Source organism: Macaca thibetana, chromosome 11 (genome assembly GCF_024542745.1).
Source record: "Macaca thibetana thibetana isolate TM-01 chromosome 11, ASM2454274v1, whole genome shotgun sequence".
NCBI classification, from domain to species: domain Eukaryota; kingdom Metazoa; phylum Chordata; class Mammalia; order Primates; family Cercopithecidae; genus Macaca; species Macaca thibetana.
Genome location: NC_065588.1, coordinates 43,473,670 through 43,493,314, shown reverse-complemented (window position 1 = coordinate 43,493,314; position 19,645 = coordinate 43,473,670). Strand labels below are relative to the sequence as shown.

Genomic DNA, 19,645 nt, shown 5'->3' with positions numbered 1-19,645 from the left:
TGCCATTTTCCTGCCGCAGCCTCCCGAGTAGCTGGGACTACAAGAGCCCGCCACCACGCCCAGCTAAGTTTTTGTATTTTTAGTAGAGATGGGGTTTCACCGTGTTAGCTAGGATGGTCTCATCTCCTGACCTCGTGATCTGCCCGCCTCGGCCTCCCAAAGTGCTGGGATTACAGGCGTGAGACACAGCGCCTGGCCTCACATGCATCTTAATGATCTAAGTTTTTGAAACAACTTACCTTTGCAGAAGTCGTGAACATAAAATTGTCGAAGAGAGGGGCTGCCGCTGTGTACAACTCCATATTTAGCCGTGAATGTTGCCTCCTGGCAGCGAGAGCAAGAGCTCTGTGGCTGACCGTGAAGGGCTGTTGTTAATCCTACTCTGGGAGGGAAGGTTTGTTTTGTTTTCAAATGCTGGACCTTGCTTTCTTTGTACATATGGAAAAATATTGTTACAGCTTTAAAATCTGGCCTTTGGTATAATATATTAGTATAGAATCCTGTGAGAAACATGCTGCTTCGCTGATGTCAATGTAATCATTAATTTTACTTTTCCAGGAAATTTAAGACGAGACTCAAGTATGTAAATCTGTGAGTGCTGTTGTTTCTTGAGGATGGAAAATAGGCCAAATGAAACCTGCATTCTAAACCTCAACAGTGGAGCAATAATTTCTCTCACGGATGCTGAATAGTTTTGGTTCTTTTTACCAGACAAGAGCTTGATTGCTTTGCTAGGTTTCCTCATTTAAGGAGCAAGGTGAAAATAGCAAATATGGGCAAAGAAGAAAGCCCTAGGCTGGAAGATAAAAGCCAGGATATGTATGAAATTAAAGGCAAGCATTCACTGAATGTGCTGTCTGAGTCTTACTCCCAGTGGGTGGAGGGGTGGGGTGAGAGGAAGAGGGCTAGCTAGCCAGCATAATTTAGGTAAAGTTGTGGGAATGTTCTGTAGACATTTTCTAAGTAATCAAATGCTGCTCAATTATTATTTTTTCACAATAGCTGTTTGGGCTGATGTTGCTCAATCTTAATACAAATTGCATTCTTAGTTGATTACTGAATGTGAGTGAATTATGTGCTTGAATATTTAACTAAAGCATAAATACTTGAAAACCTCTTTATCAGGCACTGTGCTAGTAGGCCTTGGGAAGTCCAGAGTAAACAAGACTCATGGAACTTTCATTCTAGTAGGGAGGCTAACAAGTAACTACTGAAGCCATTGCAGAGTGAGGTAAGCCATACAAAGAAAGTAAAGAGTGCTATGACAGAACATCATGGTACTTTCAGATGAAATGGTCCTGAAAGGCCTTTTAGGAGGGAACTTGCAAAGTGAGAATGGAAGGATGAGTTAGGAATTAAAAGACCTAGGAAGTACGGGATATAGAACAATGCGGTAAAGGAAACAGCAAGTGCAAAGACCCAAGTTATAAAAGAGCTTGTTGTGCTGTATGAATGGAAAGAAGTCCTGTGTGGTTCAAAGAATAAAGAGCAATAAAGAGAGTTCCAGAAGATGACATTGCCAGGGCAGGTAGAAGCCTGATCATGTTATACAGGTGAGGACATAGTAAGGGTTTTATTTTGGAGTGATGGATTTCAGGCTTCTGACTTCCAGAATTAGGAGATAAATGTGTTATTTTAAGTCACCAAGTCTGTGGTGTTTTTTTATTACAGCAGCCACAGGAAATTAATACACCTTTGAAGGAAAAGACTTCCCCTGTTCGAGTCTCCCTGCACTCCTACCCATCGGAGAGAAACAGAACTTTCTCTGTTGAGTAGTTGATGCAATTTCATCCATAATATTGTGGATTCACCATTGATTCAGCGTCTGATCCTCAGCACTGTATATCTAATAAGTCATTCTCCTTGGTTCATCAGGCATCATCAGATTAAGGATTCAGACGTACTGACCTAACTCACAAGAGAGAGTTATAAACCAGAACACCAATGTATTACCTTGTTCATGGGAATAGAAACGCTAAATGTGTCAGCTTACTCAGATCAGCAGCTAAACACTGTTTGGTGTTGACTGGGAAACATAAAGGCAGAATGAAGGCAGCTAGCTCGTCTTGATGGCAAATGTTACCAAATCTCATAGTCTGCTGCCCTAATCTCCATGGGATTAGAACATTTACATTGACCAGACAGGTTCTCTTTCACCTGACGATGCTGGGACATTCTGGCAAATTCTGACTCATCACTCCCTTTCTAGAATCCTTAAAGACCATCATCATGCTATTTCAATAATATTCCTTCAGATGTGTTACAAAGATTAAATGTTGATTTATGGTAACTCTAGAGATTTGGACTGTAGTCTCATCAGAAACATTTATTTATAAGCCATCTCTTTATTCACTCATTGATTCATCCAGAAATGCTATTCAGTATTTATTAAGTGCCAGGCGTTGTGCTAAGATTTGAGACACAGAGATAAGATAAAGGTCCTATTCTCCAAGAATCTTGTTTTTTTAATGGATTAAAAGCTGCTAATGTATTCCTTCTGTAGATATATATAATTTCACCAATTTCTTGTGACTTCATGAACCTAATTTTTGCAAGACAGCATGTCCTAATTCTTGTCAAATTTAGGGATGGTGGTATTGGGGAGCTACAAACCAGTCAAATCAATGCAATGAAAAATCCTATTATTTGAACAATTTTAATCACATCTGATTTTGACTATTTTATCTAAGTATTAACATTTCATGGCCGGGCGCGGTGGCTCAAGCCTGTAATCCCAGCACTTTGGGAGGCCGAGACCGGCGGATCACGAGGTCAGGAGATCGAGACCATCCTGGCTAACCCAGTGAAACCCCGTCTCTACTAAAAAATACAAAAAACTAGCCGGGCGAGGCGGCGGGCGCCTGTAGTCCCAGCTACTCGGGAGGCTGAGGCAGGAGAATGGCGTGAACCTGGGAGGCGGAGCTTGCAGTGAGCTGAGATCCGGCCACTGCACTCCAGCCTGGGCGACAGACCGAGACTCCGTCTCAAAAAAAAAAAAAAAAAAAAAAAAAACACAAAAAAAATTTCACTAGTTGAGTGATACAGTGAGCCTAGCATTTAAACAGTCTTAGTTATGTTAACATTCTTAAAAACAGAGAAGTGGTGGCTGGGCCCGGTGGCTCAGTCCCAGCACTTTGGGAGGCCAAGGTGGGCGGATCACTTGAGGTTGGGAGTTTGAGACCAGCCTGACCAACAGAGAAACCTCGTCTGTACTAAAAATACAAAATTAGCCAGGAGTGGTGCTGCATGCCTGTAATCACAGCTACTTGGGAGGCTGAGGCAAGGGAGTTGCTTGAACCTGGGAGGAGGAGGTTGCGGTGAGCTGAGATCGCGCCATTGCACTCCAGCCAGAGCAACAACAACAAAATTCTGTCTAAACAACAACAACAACCACCACCCATCAGATCTGGTGAGACTCACTCATTATAATGAGAACAGCATAGGGGAAACCACCCCCACGATTCAATTACCTGCACATGGTTCCGCCCATGACACATGGGGATTATTACAATTCAAAATGAGATTTGGGTGGGGACACAGAGCCAAAACATACTGAGAACTAATTGTTTAATGGAGAGGCATCCATTAAATATAGACATGCAAAACCCACAACTACTTTTGTGCAACTTCTTTATTTCAATTTTAGTTTTACACAAAGGCAAAGAGAATAGGGAGTGGGGAGGCAGGAATAATGCTGGGTCAACCCCAGGAAGTGGGGAAGAGGCTGCAGCCAAGAAGAATGAGTCAGACTGCTCCTCCTTGGCTTTCTTGGTAACAGCAATGAACAAAAAGAAGACCAGGCATGGACTCCAGGCTTAAGTTAACAAGGTCAGTCTGTTCAGGCCAAGCAATGGAAAGGAAGTGTCAGATCTGTCCAATCCATGTTCATAAAGAGGAAATAAGGCCTAGGTCCATCTATTGAGGCCTTGGCTCGGGGTTGGCTAGGGCCCTTCTCTTTGAAGGTCGAGGCTGCTGTCCCCAGGGGACATAGGGGCCACGGGGACGATACCTGCCAAAACCCCTATGGACCACAGGGGCAGGCCGCTGATAACGGGGTGTGGGGAAGAAGGGCATAGGCAGCTGGGGACCAATCGCAAAGTTGTCTTGGAAGAAGAAACCTGTATGGGCTGATGAGGGGACATCTGAATGGCAATAGAATTGATCTGACTGGAAAGTATGGTCTGATGAAAAACAGGCATCTGGGGGACCCTGTGGGAACCGGGGCATTCCCTGGTGAAGGGGAATGGGAGGAGGAGGCTGTGGGGGCAGGAGCGGGAGCAGCGGCAATCGCTGGGGTGGGAACCCAAGCAGGGGGCAGTATGTGGGGGAAGGTAAGGGTGGGGGCAGAGGTAAGGCCGGGTGATTTCTGTTGGCCTGGGGCGGCCCTTCAACTCTCGGGCCAGGTTTTTTCTTCTTGATCCACTTTCCCACAGGATGGCGCTGGGGCAACTCCACACCCCAGGCGTCAGCCACATGGGCCAGCAGCAGCTGGGAGAGGCAGCGGTGCACGCGTCCATTCCAGTGCACCCCGTCGAAGTGCAGGTTCTCCCTCGCGTGGCGGAAGTAAAAATGCAAGTCCAGTACATCGAAGTTATATTTACGTGCCTCGGTGGCGCTATAGAAGTTGGCTTCGACCACTCTGTTTTTCAGGAAGGTGGCCTTCTGCTGCCGGAGCTTGGGCGGAAGAAAACTCGCGTTGACTTCCTCGCCCACAGGCATGGCCGTGTTCCACACCAGGAGGCAAGACTCGGGCAGCACCTGGCCCAGGCACCGGAACAGGTTCTCCAGGTTCTCCAGGTAGCTCCACCAGGAGTTCGAACCATACCTGGAGATGTCCCAGAGGCAGGAATTCATGATGACCAGGTCGGGGGCATGCTCGCCCGACTGCAGCTCTTTCAAGATGGTCTGGAGGTAGTCGGAGTACACGCGGGTGAGGAAGTAAAAACGCACCAGATGGTGGTCGGAGCGGAACTCGCGGACCTCACGGTAGTTACAGCCGTTGTGCATGTGGCCCCGCTGGCCTCCGTCCACCAGCTCATCTTGTTCGAAGTTCAGCTCCCCCTTTGCTTTGAGCTGCCGGGGAGTGAGCAGGCAGTCCTTCTGCAGCAGAAGTACCAGGTCCTTGTATACCGCCCTATGCACAGAGTCCCCCAGGATGACCACGAACTTATTGTGGAGCAGCTGCCGCACTTCGGAGGCCCTCAGGAGGATCATGACGCCCAGGGCGCACGGCCTAGCTCCTTCCCTTGCACAGGGTGGGTCTGCGGATGGCTAGGACAGAAGGAGAGAACGGCTGGGAGGGACTCACCTCTGGGCGGAGCGCCCAGTGCAGGTCGGGGGTAGGGAGACCATGGGGAAGGGGATGGCGCAGTGGCCTCTGCCCCGAGGGAGTGGACCTGGAATGCCCGCATAGCAGGCTCCACCAAGCCTGGACCTGGGAGATGGGCGAGAGAGCCAAAAGCCTTCTTTGTCTAGTCGCAGTTTCGGCCTGGGGCTTGACCTCTGAATGGCCTGAGGCTGCTGTTGGAGGCTCAGGTTCCACCTGGTGGGGAGGAGCCAAGTACGGATCCACCCTTCCTAGGGCTGAGAGTGCTAGCAGGATGCCTAGCCAAGAGCCTGGAAGCAGCCCAGAAGCCTAAGTGGAGATGGTTAGCTCTATGCCACTGTTAGATAATGAGGACCCCAAGTATGCAAGAACATGGAGAATGTTTGTGATGTAATGTTAAGTGGAAGAAGTTACATCCCATACTGAATGCTCCATCACTTAAACTATATAAAAGAGATATGCATAGATAACATTGAAAGGAAATATGTAAAAATGTATCTTCATAGAATAGGATTCTGGTTGACTTCCCTTCCCTTTTATTTTTGTAAATATCCTTTATAGTCTTAAATTGCTTGCTATAGCTTTAAAATAATTAAATGAAATGCAACAGGTAACACAAGGAAAGAGTACCTGTGCTAGGTCAAGAACATAAAAACAGGCCGGCACAGTGGGATTATGCCTGTAATCCCAGCACTTTGGGAGGCCAAGGCGGGCGGATCACCTGAGGTCGGGAGTTCGAGACCAGCCTGACCAACACGGAGAAATCCCATCTCTTCTAAAAATACAAAATTAGCTGGGTGTGGTGTCACATGCCTGTAATCCCAGCTACTTGGGAGGCTGAGGCAGGAGAGTCGCTTGAACCCGGGAGGCAAATTTGCCAGTGAGCCGAGATCGTGCCATTGCACTTTAGCCTGGGCAAGAGCAAAACTCTGTCTCAGAAAACAAACAAAAACAAAAAACAAAACAAAAAAACCCGTAAAAACAGACTTATTTTATCAGGAAGTAGCTGTTTCTCATCAATAGGACTGAAAAAAATCAGGATAAAACGAAATAATTTGAATACATTTCAGCTGTAATATTATTTGCTTTACATTTGAAGAGAATCGGAATATGCCACTCCAAAATGTGCACTTTAGCATGAGGATTATTTTGAGCAGAAAGCAACTGAAAATTGACAGATGCAGGAAGTTATCTGCCCTCCTTTTATCTGCCCTAGAATCAGGGCATATATTTCCCTTTGAGGAAGGTAAACACCCTTCCCCCAACCAGGGAAACAAGAGCAACTCTTATCAATCAGACAGGTTATCATCCTTTTCACCGAAGACAGGGAATAGACACCAAGATGATTTTTCATAATAGACCTTACTATAACAGCCCTTATCTTCCATGAGCTCCCCCCATTTATTTCCCAATCACTTCCCCACAATTCATCATCCCTTAAAGCCCAAAGCCCTAAGTTTCACTGTTTTCTGGTGCACTCCCTGCCTGCCAATATTAATTTAAAAACTGTGGCTGGCGCGGTGGCTCACGCCTGCAAACCCAGCACTTTGGAAGGCCAAGGTGGGCGGGATCACTTGAGCTCAGGAGTTCGAGACCAGCCTGGGCAACATGACGAAACGCCATCTCTATACAAAAATTAACCAGTCATGGTGGCGCACGGCTGAGGCGGGAGGATGGCTTGGGCTCAGGAGGTTGAGGCTGCAGTAAGCAGTGTTCCAGCCACTTCACTCCCGCCTGGGCCACAAAGTGAGACCCTATCTCTAAATAAATAAATACATAAACAAATACAATGTCTAGATCTGTATCTTGGCAACACACACAAAATAAATAAAATTGTATGCCTTTTCTCCCGTTAATCTGTCTTTTGTTAGTTTAATCTGTATGCCCCCAGGTACTGAAGCTAAAAGAGTAGAGAAAAAGTTTTTTCTCTCCAGCACATTGGATGCAATGTTAAAAGCTGTGAAACTCATCCTCAAAACTTCAGATTATTTCAAGCTGCCATTTACAACTCATATCCACAGATGACTAAATAGTAGAAACACTAAAATACTGCTAGAGATTGCAAATGGGAGGAACATGGCAACCATTTCATCTACTTACACAAAGCCATGAAAATCCGGTGCAGCTTGAAACTTGTAAGATTTTATGCATTAGTAAACATTTTAATAGGTGTGGGTGGATAGCTATTATTAAACTACACATTCAAGTTTTAAAAGCTATATATCCTATTTTAGTTTTAAATGGATATAAATACAAAAATGAAAATATTAAAATAGGTAGAATATTGTTTCATAAGAGAACAGTTGAAAATATTGACATCTTCCCCACAAAGAATCTTCATTAAAATATTTTTGCTATCAGAATAAAAGTTTTGGCTGGGTGCGGTGGCTTATGTTTGTAATCACAGCACTTTGGGAGACTGAGGCAGGAGGATTGCTTGAGACCAGGAGTTTGAAACCAGCCTGGGCAACATAGCAAGACCTTCATCTCCAAAAAAAAAAGCAAAGAAAAACGAAACAAAACTGAAGCAAACTCCAAATCCCTTTGGGACTCAAGCATGTTCATTCCTTTAGATTCATGTATTCCTCCAACTCACACTTAATAAGTGCCTACCATATGCTCCACATAGGGAGCATAAAAATAAGTAAAATATGATCTTGCCCTCAAAAAGCAGACCAGAAATACTGGTTGATAGCTGTATTATCATGTAGAAAGTGGTAAGGGCCAAGAACTGTGAAAGTCTAGGGGTCTTTGGGAAACGTATTCCTTCCCACTCTAGACTCAAGTCTCCAAAGTGCAAAATGTGAAGACGGAAACCCTTTCCTTTTGTGTTTTCAGGGCTCCTGTGCCAGCCCAGCTCTCTGTGCCTTCTCTCGGCCAGCACTCTGGCCATAATCTGTGCCCTAATGCACCTCCCCGTTAACACAGTTCTGTCCGGAAGCTGGCAGATCTGATAATTATTCAGTGCTGTCTCTGCCACAGTGTTGCTTATGGAATTCCCTAATGCGCTCCTTCTCTGCCAGCCAAGTGCCCTAGACTTGGAAAGATATTAACTTCAAGTCCACTGCTTAAAGACTGTCGGAGGCACTTAAGAGTTGAAGGAAACTAGCGTATGTCACCCCAAAATATGCCTCTCTGATATAAATATTTTTGAGCGAAGATGCTTGAGAATCAGCGGTGGCAGAAAGGGCCTCCAGATCTGCTCTTTCTTATCAAGCCATAAAAATTCCTGTGAAAAGGCGGCCTTCTCTGCACCAGCGCGAGAAGCTAACCCTTGTTTCCAGTGATTTAAGAAGTGACCGCTGCAATGGAGCTGTATAAATAAACTGACCAAAAAAACCCCTTATCCTCCACTAGCTTTATACCCCCCTTCCATTTATCTCCCAGCGACTCTCCTGGAATTTACTACCCCTTGCTTATACCCCTTTGTCCTGTCATTTCTTCACAAATTGTGTAGTTCTTTGTCTAAAAGGTATAAAAGCTTTCTGCTTTGGCCATTTCTTGGGGTCTTCACTCTCTTAAGAGGGTCCCCATGTTCATGTAAAAAATTAATAAAACATACATGCTTTTCTTCTGTTAATCTGTCTTGCATTAATTTGGTTCCAAGCCCACCCGAAGACCCCACTTAAGAAGATCCACTTAAGAAGATAGCTAGAGGCTAACCATAGCCCCGTCTACAGAGTACTAGCAAAGAGCATTATGTTTGGAATCATACTACCTGGGTTTGAATCCTAACTCTCCTATTTGCTAGCATTTTGAACTTGGGAAAGTTATTTAGCCTTTCTCTGCCCTAATTTTCCAGATCTGTAAAATGGACCTATTAGTAGACTTCATACATCTGATGTAAGGATTAAATGTAAACTGTTTATAATAATACCTAACGAGGCTGGGCACGGTGGCTCAAGCCTGTAATCCCAGCACTTTGGGAGGCTGAGACGGGCAGATCACGAGGTCAGGAGATCGAGACCATCCTGGCTAACCCCGTGAAACCCCATCTCTACTAAAAAATACAAGAAACTAGCCGGGTGAGGTGGCAGGCGCCTGTAGTCCCAGTTACTCGGGAGGCTGAGGTAGGAGAATGGCATAAACCCAGGAGGCGGAGCTTGCAGTGAGCTGAGATCCGTCCACTGCATTCCAGCCTGGGCGACAGAGCGAGACTCCGTCTCAAAAATAAATAAATAAATAAAAATTAAAAAAAAAAATAATAATGCCTAACGAGTAGTAAGTGCTGATAAGAGTTAGTTATTATTATTAAAAGTTGAGCATCCCTAATTCAAACTTCCAAAGTTCTTCCAAACCCAAAACTTTTTGAGAGCCAACATGATGCTCCAAGTTACACTGAACACATTACTTTTTCACTATATATATATATATATTTTTTTTTTTTTTTTTGAGACGGAGTCTCACGCTGTTGCCCAGGCTGGAGTGCAGTGGCGCGATCTCGGCTCACTGCAAGCTCCGCCTCCTGGGTTCACGCCATTCTCCTGCCTCAGCCTCCTGAGTAGCTAGGACTACAGGCGCCCGCCACCGCTCCCGGCTAATTTTTTGTATTTTTAGTAGAGACGGGGTTTCACTGTGGTCTCGATCTCCTGACCTTGTGATCCGCCCGCCTCGGCCTCCCAAAGTGCTGGGATTACAGGCTTGAGCCACCGCGCCCGGCCTACTTTTTCACTATATTAATGGTATGTTGGCCAGGTGAGGAGGCTCACGCCTGTAATCGCAGCACTTTGAGAGGTCGAGGCAGGTGGATCACTTGAGACCAAGAGTTCAAGACCAGTCTGGCCAACATGGTGAAATCCTGTCTCTACAAAAAATACAAAAATTAGCCAGGCATGGTGGCACATGCCTGTAATCCCAGCTACTCGGAGGCTGAGGCAGGAGACCCCTTGAACCTGGGAGGCGGAGGTTGCAGTGAGCTAAGATCGTACCACTACATTCCAGCCTGAGCGACAGAGTGAGTCTCTGTCTCAAAAAAAGAGAGAAAAGTATGTCATATTTTCTACTATTAAGTGCTTACGTGTTAATAAGTGTAAGAAAATGATTACTTGCTGGGCGCGGTGGCTCACGCCTATAATCCCAGCACTTTGGGAGGCTGAGGTGGGCAGATCATGAGGTCAGGAGATCGAGACCATCCTGGCTAACATGGTGAAACCCCGTCTCTACTAAAAGTACAAAAAAAAAAATTAGCTGGGTGTGGTGGCGGGTGCCTGTAGTCCCAGCTACTCGGGCAGCTGAGGCAGGAGAATGGCATGAACCTGGGAGGCGGAGTTTGCAGTGAACCACGATGGCGCCACTGCACTCTAGCCTGGGTGACAGAGAGAGACTTCATCTCAAAAAAAAAAAAAAAAAAAAAAGAGAGAAGAAAATGATTACTTGTCAGTTGCCTCTAAACATATAAACTGAGTCAGAAATGATGGTGACGTCAAACAACCACAGTCCACATGAGTGGTTAAGATTGTGACACTTTTGCTTTCTGATGGTTCAATGCACACAGACTTTGTTTCCTGCACAAAATTTAAAGTATTGTATAAAATTACCTTCAGGCTATGTGTATATGCTGTATATGAAACATAAACGAATTTTGTGTTTCCACTTGGGTCCCATCCCAGCCTATGTATGGGCATCCCCACATACATGCAAATATTCTGAAATCACCCAAAAATCTGAAATCCAAAACACTTTTGTTTTGATTTCTCTTCTTTTTCTTTTTTCCTTTTTTTTTTTTTTTTTTGAGGAGTTTCACTCTTGGTGCCCAGGCTGGAGTACAGTGGTGCAATCTCAGCTCACTGCAACCTCTGCCTCTTGGGTTCAAGCGATTCTCCTGTCTTAGCCTCCTGAGTAGCTGGAGGCTACTACAGGCATGCGCCCACTACGCCTAACTAATTTTTTATATTTTTAGTAGAGATGGGGTTTCACCATGTTGGCCAGCTGGTCTCGAACTCCTGACCTCAGGTGATCCGCCATCCTCAGCCTCCCACAGTGCTGGGATGACAGGTGTTAGCCACTTTTTATTCCAAGCATTTTGGATAAAGGATGTTCAACCTGTACTTAGGAAGTTTGAGAATACCAGGTTAATAATCAATAAAGGCGAGATTACAATATTTGTTCTGCTTGTTTGTCAGGGTTCTATGAAGATCAAATTAGATGATGCAAGTGAAATATTTTGGCTAAAACAAAATTAATGTTTATTGAACGCTACTAGATCCCAGGTGCTTTACCAACATTACCTTTGTTTTTTTGAGACAGAGTTTCACTCTTGTTGCCCAGGCTGGAGTGCAGTGGCACAATCTCGGCTCACTGCAACCTCCGCCTCCCAGGTTCAAGCAATTCTCCTGCCTCAGCCTCCTGGGTAGCTGGGATTACAGGTGCGCATCACCACGCCCGGCTAATTTTTGTAGTTTTTTAGTAGAGACAGGGTTTCACCATTTTGGCCAGGCTGGTCTCGAACTCCTGACCTCAGATGATCTGCCCGCCTTGGCCTCCCAAAGTGCTGGGATTACAAGCGTGAGCCACCACACCCAGCCCTTTATGAGATCTTATTCCCATTTTACAGGGAAAGATATCGATGTGATAGAGCTAAGATTTAGTCCAAAGTCTATCTCTAATAGAAGAAGGATCTTTTCCTATCTTTTTCTTATTCATAGTCAGGCAACCCTCTCCTTTGCCCAGGAGAGGTGGTCACGAAGGGAGGGGATGGGTGGTGAATGAGTATAATCCCATATCCTAATCTCAAGCAGGAGACATAAAAGCACATAAAGACTTTGAATTCAGAAGAACCCAGGCAGGGTGAGGTGGCTCAGGCCTGTAATCCCAACACTTTGGGAGGCCAAGAAGGACAGATCACCTGAGGTCAGGACCAGCCTGGGCAACTTGGTGAAACCCTATCTCTACTAAAAATACTAAAAATGAGCTGGGTATAGTGGCACACGCCTGTAATCCCAGCTACTCAGGAGGCTGAGGCATGAGAATTGCCTGAGTCCAGGAGGTGGAGGTTGCAGCAAGCTGAGATTGCACTACTGAACTCCAGCCTGGGCAACGGAGTGTGACTTTGTCTCAAAAAAAAAAAGTAAAGAAAAAGCGAAGAAAAACCAAAACACAGTTCTATAGACTGACAACCTCATAGTGTCTGAGGACTTCTGGAGGTACTATATCCTAACCAGTTAACTTAACCCACCCAAATGTTGCTACAAGAGCTCAGGGCCAATATCTGACAAAAACATTTACCTGAGAATGTCTTCTTTTCTGAGTCAGAGTCTTGCTCTGTCACCCAGGCTGGAGTGCAGTGGTGAGATCTCACTCACTGAAGCTTTTGCCTCTGAGGTTCAAGCAATTCTCGTGCCTTGGCCTCCAGATACTTGCAATTACAGGCACTTGCCACCATGCCCAGCTGATTTTTGTATTTTTAGTAGAGATGGGGTTTCACCGTGTTGGCCAGGCTGGTCTTGAACTCTTGGTCTCAAGCGATTCACTCACTTCACCCTCCCAAAGTGCTGGGATTACAAGTGTGAACCACCGTGCCTGGCCTTATTATTCTTCTCTAATGGAACATGCAGCTATGATGGTGAGAAGGAAAGAGAGAGGAAAATGATTGGGAAGAAGTATTCCAGTTAGAACGCAAAATGGGGCCAGGCACGGTGGCTCTTGCTTGTAAACCCAGCACTTTGGGAGGCCAAGGTGGGTGGATCACCTGGAGTCAGAAGTTCAAGACCAACCTGGCCAACATGCTGAAAGCCCCCCTCTCTACAAAAATACAAACATTAGGTGGGCATCATGGCAGGTGCCTGTAATCCCAGCTACTCGTGAGGCTGAGGCGGGAGAATCGCTTGAACCCTGGAGGCAGAGATTGCAGTGAGCTGAGATCTCACTGTCTTGCTGCTGCACTCCAGACTGGGTGACATAGCGAGACTCTGCCTCAAAAACAAAAACAAAAACACAAAAACAAACAAACAAACCTGAAATGGAAATGAAATTCTTGATAAAGAGGAGCACTGTAACTGTAACAGGATTAATGAAATCTGACACCCTCAAGACTATCATTTTGGGAAAGAATCATTTAAGCTAAGAGACCAAGCATTAAAAATAAAACTTAACAAAACCAAAATGACACTTTTAGGGGAGTGAGTAGAGAAGAATAATTTGGAGACATAAACCTTTTCTGATTTTAAAAAAAGTCCATAGCATCCATTTTCAGAGCTCTTTTTATTTATAAAAAATAAAACAAAAAAAGGATTTGAAATGGCCAGATCAGTGATCTTTATAGCCTAGGCATCTTTCTTTGCTTCAGATTTGATAAGCACACTTACTCATTTTGGTAGCTATTTTATAGATTCACTCATTCACTTAATAAAGATCACAGAGAGCCAAATAGTGCACTGGGTGCAAGGAGTAGGTATGAAAAGGCAATTTCAGCCAGGTGTAGTGGCTCCCACCTGTAATCTCAGCACTTTAGGAGGCCAAGGTGGGCGGATAACTTGAGATCAGGAGTTCAAGACCAGCCTGGCCAACATGTTGAAACCCCCGTGTCTACCAAAAATATAAAAAATTAGCCGGGTGTGGTCACGCGCCTGTAATCCCTGCTACTCAAGAGGCTGAGGCAGGAGAATCGCTTGAATCGGGGAGGCGGAGGTTGCAGTGAGCGGAGATCGCACCAACGCACTCCAGGCTAGACGACAAAGCGAGACAAGTATCAAAAACAGAGGCAATCTCGGCCGGGTGCTGTGGCACAGGCCTGTAATCCCAGTACTTTGGGAGGCCGAGGTGGGTGGATCACGAAGTCAGGAGATTGAGACCATCCTCGCTAACATGGTGAAACCCCGTCTCTACTAAAAATATTTTAAAAATTAGCCGGGTGTGGTGGCGGGCGCCTGTAGTCCCAGCTACTGTACTTGGGAGGCTGAGGCAGGAGAATGGTGTGAACCCGGGAGGCGGAGTTTGTAGTAAGCCGAGATCGTGTCACTGCACTACAGCCTGCGGGACAGAGCGATTCTCAGAAAAAAAAAAAAAAAAAAAAAAAAAAAAAAAGGCAATCTCTTCTCTCAAGAGGAGGGGTGGGAAAATCGGCACTTAAAGAGCAGGCTGCTAAAATTGATGTATGTAAATGAAGTACCTGAGACTGTTCGAAGAGTCTAAGCCAGAGGAGGGAGGTTTATGATCATTGCAACCTGATTCCAACTTCGAATTAAAACATAATTTTTTTTTAAAGTTTTGAGATAATTTTAAAAATCATAGTTATGGCCGGGCACGGTGGCTCACGCCTGTAATCCTAGCACTTTGGGAGGCCCCGGCGGGCGGATCACAAGGTCAGGAGATCAAGACCATCCTGGCTAACACGGTGAAACCCCGTCTCTACTAAAAAAATACAAAAAAAATTAGCCGGGCGTGGTGGTGGGCGCCTGTAGTCCCAGCTGCTCGGGAGGCTGAGGCAGGAGAATGGCGTGAACCCGGAATTCAGAGCTTGTAGTGAGCCGAGATCGCGCCACTGCACCCCAGCCCGGGCTACAGAGCAAGACTCTGTCTCCAAAAAAAAAAAAGAAAAAAAAAAAATCATAGTTATAAATAGTTCCATGTTTTTTTCTGTTTTCAAAGTAAACTTTGGGCTGAGGCTAGCGCTGTCACAGAAATATGCATTAATAATGTCTACTACCACAATAAATTATGGTATCTTGTTTATATTTCCCTGTTTGGGGATAATTAATTTTTTAACAGCTTCATAAGCTATGAATTACAACTCATTGACTATTGCTTTACAATGATCACAAACCAAACACGTAGCATTTATCTTTCATTGAAGTTTTGTAATAATTATGTTGATTTTTTTCTTTTCTGATTGATCTTTAGTGACAAGAAGAGGTACATTGAAATAAGCCAGTTGCTTTAGAGATCCTGCAGAGAAGTTTTAAATCACAGAGACAGTTACTAACAATCAAGATGTTTTGATTCATTGTGGGAAGTACTTGTAACTATAAGTTTCTTGCATATGACTATCTTAATACAATACCGTACTGGGAATATTGGGGGATCCAACCAATAGTTTGAACTTTCCAAAATTCTGTTAAATTTTAGTGGACTGGATGGTACAGATAAGGGATTATTTTTAATGCGCTCACCTGTATAATTTATCTATGTCTTGGCATTTGCTTAGTTTTCTAAGTGAATTTAAACTTGCCAAAAATTAAATTACATGCCAATACAGTTCTGAGAGAAAAAAGAAAAGCAAACAATTCGAACTTTTCTTTAGGAAAACTTATGTGGACTGGGGATTCTCTAGAGACTCATATTTTGATTTGAGGCCAGTCAGTGAACATCCATTGACCCACACAACACCAAAGTGGAAGAAGTAATGCAGGCCTATTTTCAAAAGCGGCTTTAGGAGCAAAGGAAACATACAGAAGAGTACTGGGAGATGCTATGCTGTGGTAAGTAATGCAATAGAAAAATGATTGCCAGGCCAGGTGCAGTGGTTCAATTTTGTAATCCCAGCACTTTGGGAGGCCAAGATGGGTGGATCACTTGAGATAAGGAGTTCAACACCAGCGTGGCCAACATGGCAAAACCATGTCTCTACTAAAAATACAAAAATTAGCTAGGCATGGTGGCACGCGCCTGTAATCCCAGCTTCTTGGGAGGCTGAGGCAGCAGAATTGTTTGAACCTGGGAGGTGGAGGTTGCAGTGAGCCAAGATTGTGCTACTGCACTCTAGCCTGGGTGACAGTGTGAGACTGTGTCAGAAAAAGAAAAAAAAAAAAAAAAAAAAAGAAAGAAAAAGAAAAAGAATTGCCAAATAACCACTGGAAAGATTGTTAACTGATTTGAATTCCCTTTCTACATTGACCTCACTTGCTATGTAGGTCTCGGATCTGCAGTCCATTAATTAATTGAGTAAAAATGTAGAGAGCACCTGTGTCTATCTACAGCTATGACAGCTGTTACTGCACATTTGGCTCACACCCCTCAACATCGATCATGATTCCCCTATGAATCCCTGCATCATGAAACCACACCATAAGGCCTGTATTTCTAAGTTCGTTATCCAGGTAGTCCTTAAACACATCTAAAATCATGCAAGATAAATGAAAAACGGAAACTAGAATAAAGATCTTCAAACTGGGCTCCATGTAATCACAGGTTTACTTTGTGGAGGCAGGAATCACTGTGGGTATATTCAGTTTGTATTTATATCATCCCTACCAGGCCACAATCTTAAATTTGTAATTCTTTTAAAATAAATTACCAACAGAAGAATCCCAAACACTTTGAGTCTGAAAATTACCAAGTTTAAAAATTCTTAAAGCAGCATATTTTCCCATAATAATAGTCTAATATAAACAACTCCTATGAATTACAGAAAGAAATGCAGAGGGCATTTTTATGAATGAAGTGGAGGTTCTTAATAAGTGATATACAGGTAACTTCTATAAAAACAAAAGATAAAACTATGGACCATTAATTCCAGTGACCTCACTTTTTTAAGCTTTTGTTTTATAGCCTTTTGTAAATATTCCCTAAAATAAATAATCAAAGCATTTCATAGACACAAAAGTACGATTTCAATCAAGTACAGTCTATAGTAAACATCTACATGATGGTCTTGCATCCATTATTCAAAGTATATTTGCTAACTTCCTACCTTTTACCCCTTTAACACAAATGAAAGATACCTAAGGTGGTGATCTGGCTTTCAACTCCAGGCAAAGAAGCGAGACAGGGACTCTGTCCCTGGACAGCTGCGTGCTCTTGGGCTGGTTGCCCACAGTTTTGAACCAGTTTCCTCTTCTGTAAAAAGGGAACAATATTACCTACCTCGTTGAATAATAGTGAAGATGAAAAGAGATCTCATACATCAAGAGCCTAATACAAGGCCTGCCAGGCAGTAGGCCCTTCTAATCCTTTGACTCAGCAAGCCCTCCCACAATGATTCCAGAGAAAACACAGGCCTGCAGACAGAACCCTGCCTCGACTCCCTCCTCAAACCTTCAAATCCTCACCCCGCTTCCCACTCTCCTGCAAAGGCAGAGAGGTACCTTCTTAGGCGTAAAGCTTCCTCAGCAGCTCAGGGACTTTGCTCCCGGATATCCCCCAGTGAGGGGATAATTTGCATTCTGCATTTTCTTTACCCTACTTGGCTTGGATCCTTCTTTTTAGCATTAAACACATTCTAGCTTCTTGCTTTGAAAAACAAAGGAAACATCTTTGACTCCACCTCCAGGACAGTCCTATCTTTTGCCTCCGCTCCAAGGCCACATTTAAAAACAAAACTTGCTTGCACTGAGTGGGTCTAGGTCTGGGCCCCACCTCCCACTCACTCCTCCGTTTACTTCAATTTGGCTCTGACTGCATCAAAGCAAAGGAATGTTTGTTAGTAAATCGCCGATGATTTCCTTGTTGCTCCTTTCAGTGGTCACTTTTTGGTTCTTACAGTATGAGGGGTGGGGGCATGACTGACTGCTCCCTCTGAGAAACCCAGCCCTCAAGTCCACGTATTTGTGACACCCTTGCATCTTGTCCTTCCCTAGTATCTTTTGAGGGTTTATCTTTCTCTTGCAGTTCCCCAAATGCCCCTAGTATCTTTTGAGGGTTTATCTTTCTCTTGCAGTTCCCCAAATGTTGGTCTTTCTCTCTCTCTCTCTTTTTCTTATTTCTCCCTCCCTTCCCGGTCTTTCTCAAGGCCCACTGAAGGGGTCCTTTCTTCTCTTCTTCAACATTCTTATCCTCGTGTGTCCACCCATTTTCAGAGTGTCAGGAAATGAGGTAACCGTATGTCCCTATTTGCCCCAAACAGTTCTGGTTTCCGCCTGTTTTCTCAGAATGATTAGTAGCACCCCAAACCCTTAAGAGTCCTGGTTTGGATGGTAACAACAGACCATCCCCTTATCAATTCCTATTTGTATGCAGATGACTGAGAATTGGGGCAATAAAGCACATTGGCTGAGAGGGAGGGGCTCTGGGGTTGGCCCCTTGGGTTTAGATCCTGCTCCACTGCTTACTAGCCCTTGAGTCCCTGAGCCTATTAAGCAACCTCTCTGCCCTGAAGAAACCTCGTCAATAAAATGGGAACAATATAACTGCAGTTTTCCTAACAAGTGGGGGTTAAATGAACACATGTAAAGTTATTAGCATGACACCACCACATTTCTAAGTGCTCAGTGAATGTAGCTATTATCTTTGTCTCTAGCCCAGACCTGTCTCCTGAGTTTCATACATATTCAGGTGGAGAGAATAAAAAGTTCTCTGGGGTTGAGGGGTAGAAGGTAGGAAAAGCAGTCTATGCAGGCCCCTATCACTTCCCAATTCTTTCTTTTTTTTTTTTTTTTTTTTTTTTTTTTTTTAAGAGATAGAGTCTCACTCTGTCACCCAGGCTGGAGTGCCATGGTGCGATCACGGCTCACTGCAGCCTTTATCTCCCGGGTTCAAGCGATCCTCCTGGCTCAGCCTGCTGAGTAGTTGGGACCACAAGTGTGCATCCCATGCCTGGCTAATTTATTTTTTTATTTTTTTGTGGAGACAGGCTCTTGCTTTGTGGCCCAGTCTGGTCTTTTTTTTTTTTTTTTTTTTTTTTGAGACTGAGTCTGGCTCTGTCGCCCAGGCTGGAGTGCAGTGGCCGGATCTCAGCTCACTGCAAGCTCCGCCTCCCGGGTTTACGCCATTCTCCTGCCTCAGCCTCCGGCTGGGACCACAGGCGCCCGCCACCTCGCCCGGCTAGTTTTTTGTATTTTTTTTAGTAGAGACGGGGTTTCACCGTGTTAGCCAGGATGGTCTTGATCTCCTGACCTTGTGATCCGCCGGTCTCAGCCTCCCAAAGTGCTGGGATTACAGGCTTGAGCCACCGTGCCCGGCTCCAGTCTGGTCTTGAACTCCTGGTTTCAAGTAATCCTCCTGCCTTGGCCTCCCAAAGTGCTGGGATTACAGCCATAAGCCACCGCGCCCAGTCTCCGAATTCTCTAAACACTTATTTATCTTCCCATCAAACTATGGCTGAATTCCTCAAATAATTGTCTCGCCCAGTCTCCCAATTCTCTAGAGACTCATTTATCTTCCCATCAAACTATGGCTGAATTCCTCAAATAATTGTTTCGTGACCTTTGAACAGTCTCCCTAAAGGTAAATATTGCATTGACCAACAATGGGAATGATGGCAGCACATTCTCACCATGCAATTTCAGAGAGCTGCTGTATAATTTTGCTTGAAGCACTGGCTGGGAATACATAATTGGGTGGAAATAAACTTTACTTCTGAAATGTGTTGATAAAGTCATTTTTATTTTTGATGACTGGTTTTGTTTTAATTGTGAACAAATCCTTAAGCTGATCTGTATCCAGGCA

The 19,645-nt window shown here is 44.5% G+C and overlaps 2 protein-coding genes across 4 annotated transcripts in view; both read right to left on the bottom strand.

Annotated features, from left to right (window-relative positions):
• SLC48A1 (solute carrier family 48 member 1) overlaps positions 1–19,645 on the bottom strand; it is a 1,155,028-nt gene that overhangs the window by 569,842 nt on the left and 565,541 nt on the right. The window lies entirely within an intron of this gene.
• The window catches only part of PCED1B (PC-esterase domain containing 1B), a 134,227-nt gene continuing 118,201 nt past the window's right edge, over positions 3,620–19,645 (bottom strand). For all 3 annotated transcript variants that reach the window (XM_050746925.1, XM_050746924.1, XM_050746926.1), the window contains exon 4: positions 3,620–5,271. In XM_050746925.1, the coding sequence (XP_050602882.1) occupies positions 3,916–5,214 (1,299 nt within the window). In that variant the 5' untranslated portion in view covers positions 5,215–5,271 and the 3' untranslated portion in view covers positions 3,620–3,915. The remainder of the gene's footprint in view (positions 5,272–19,645) is intronic.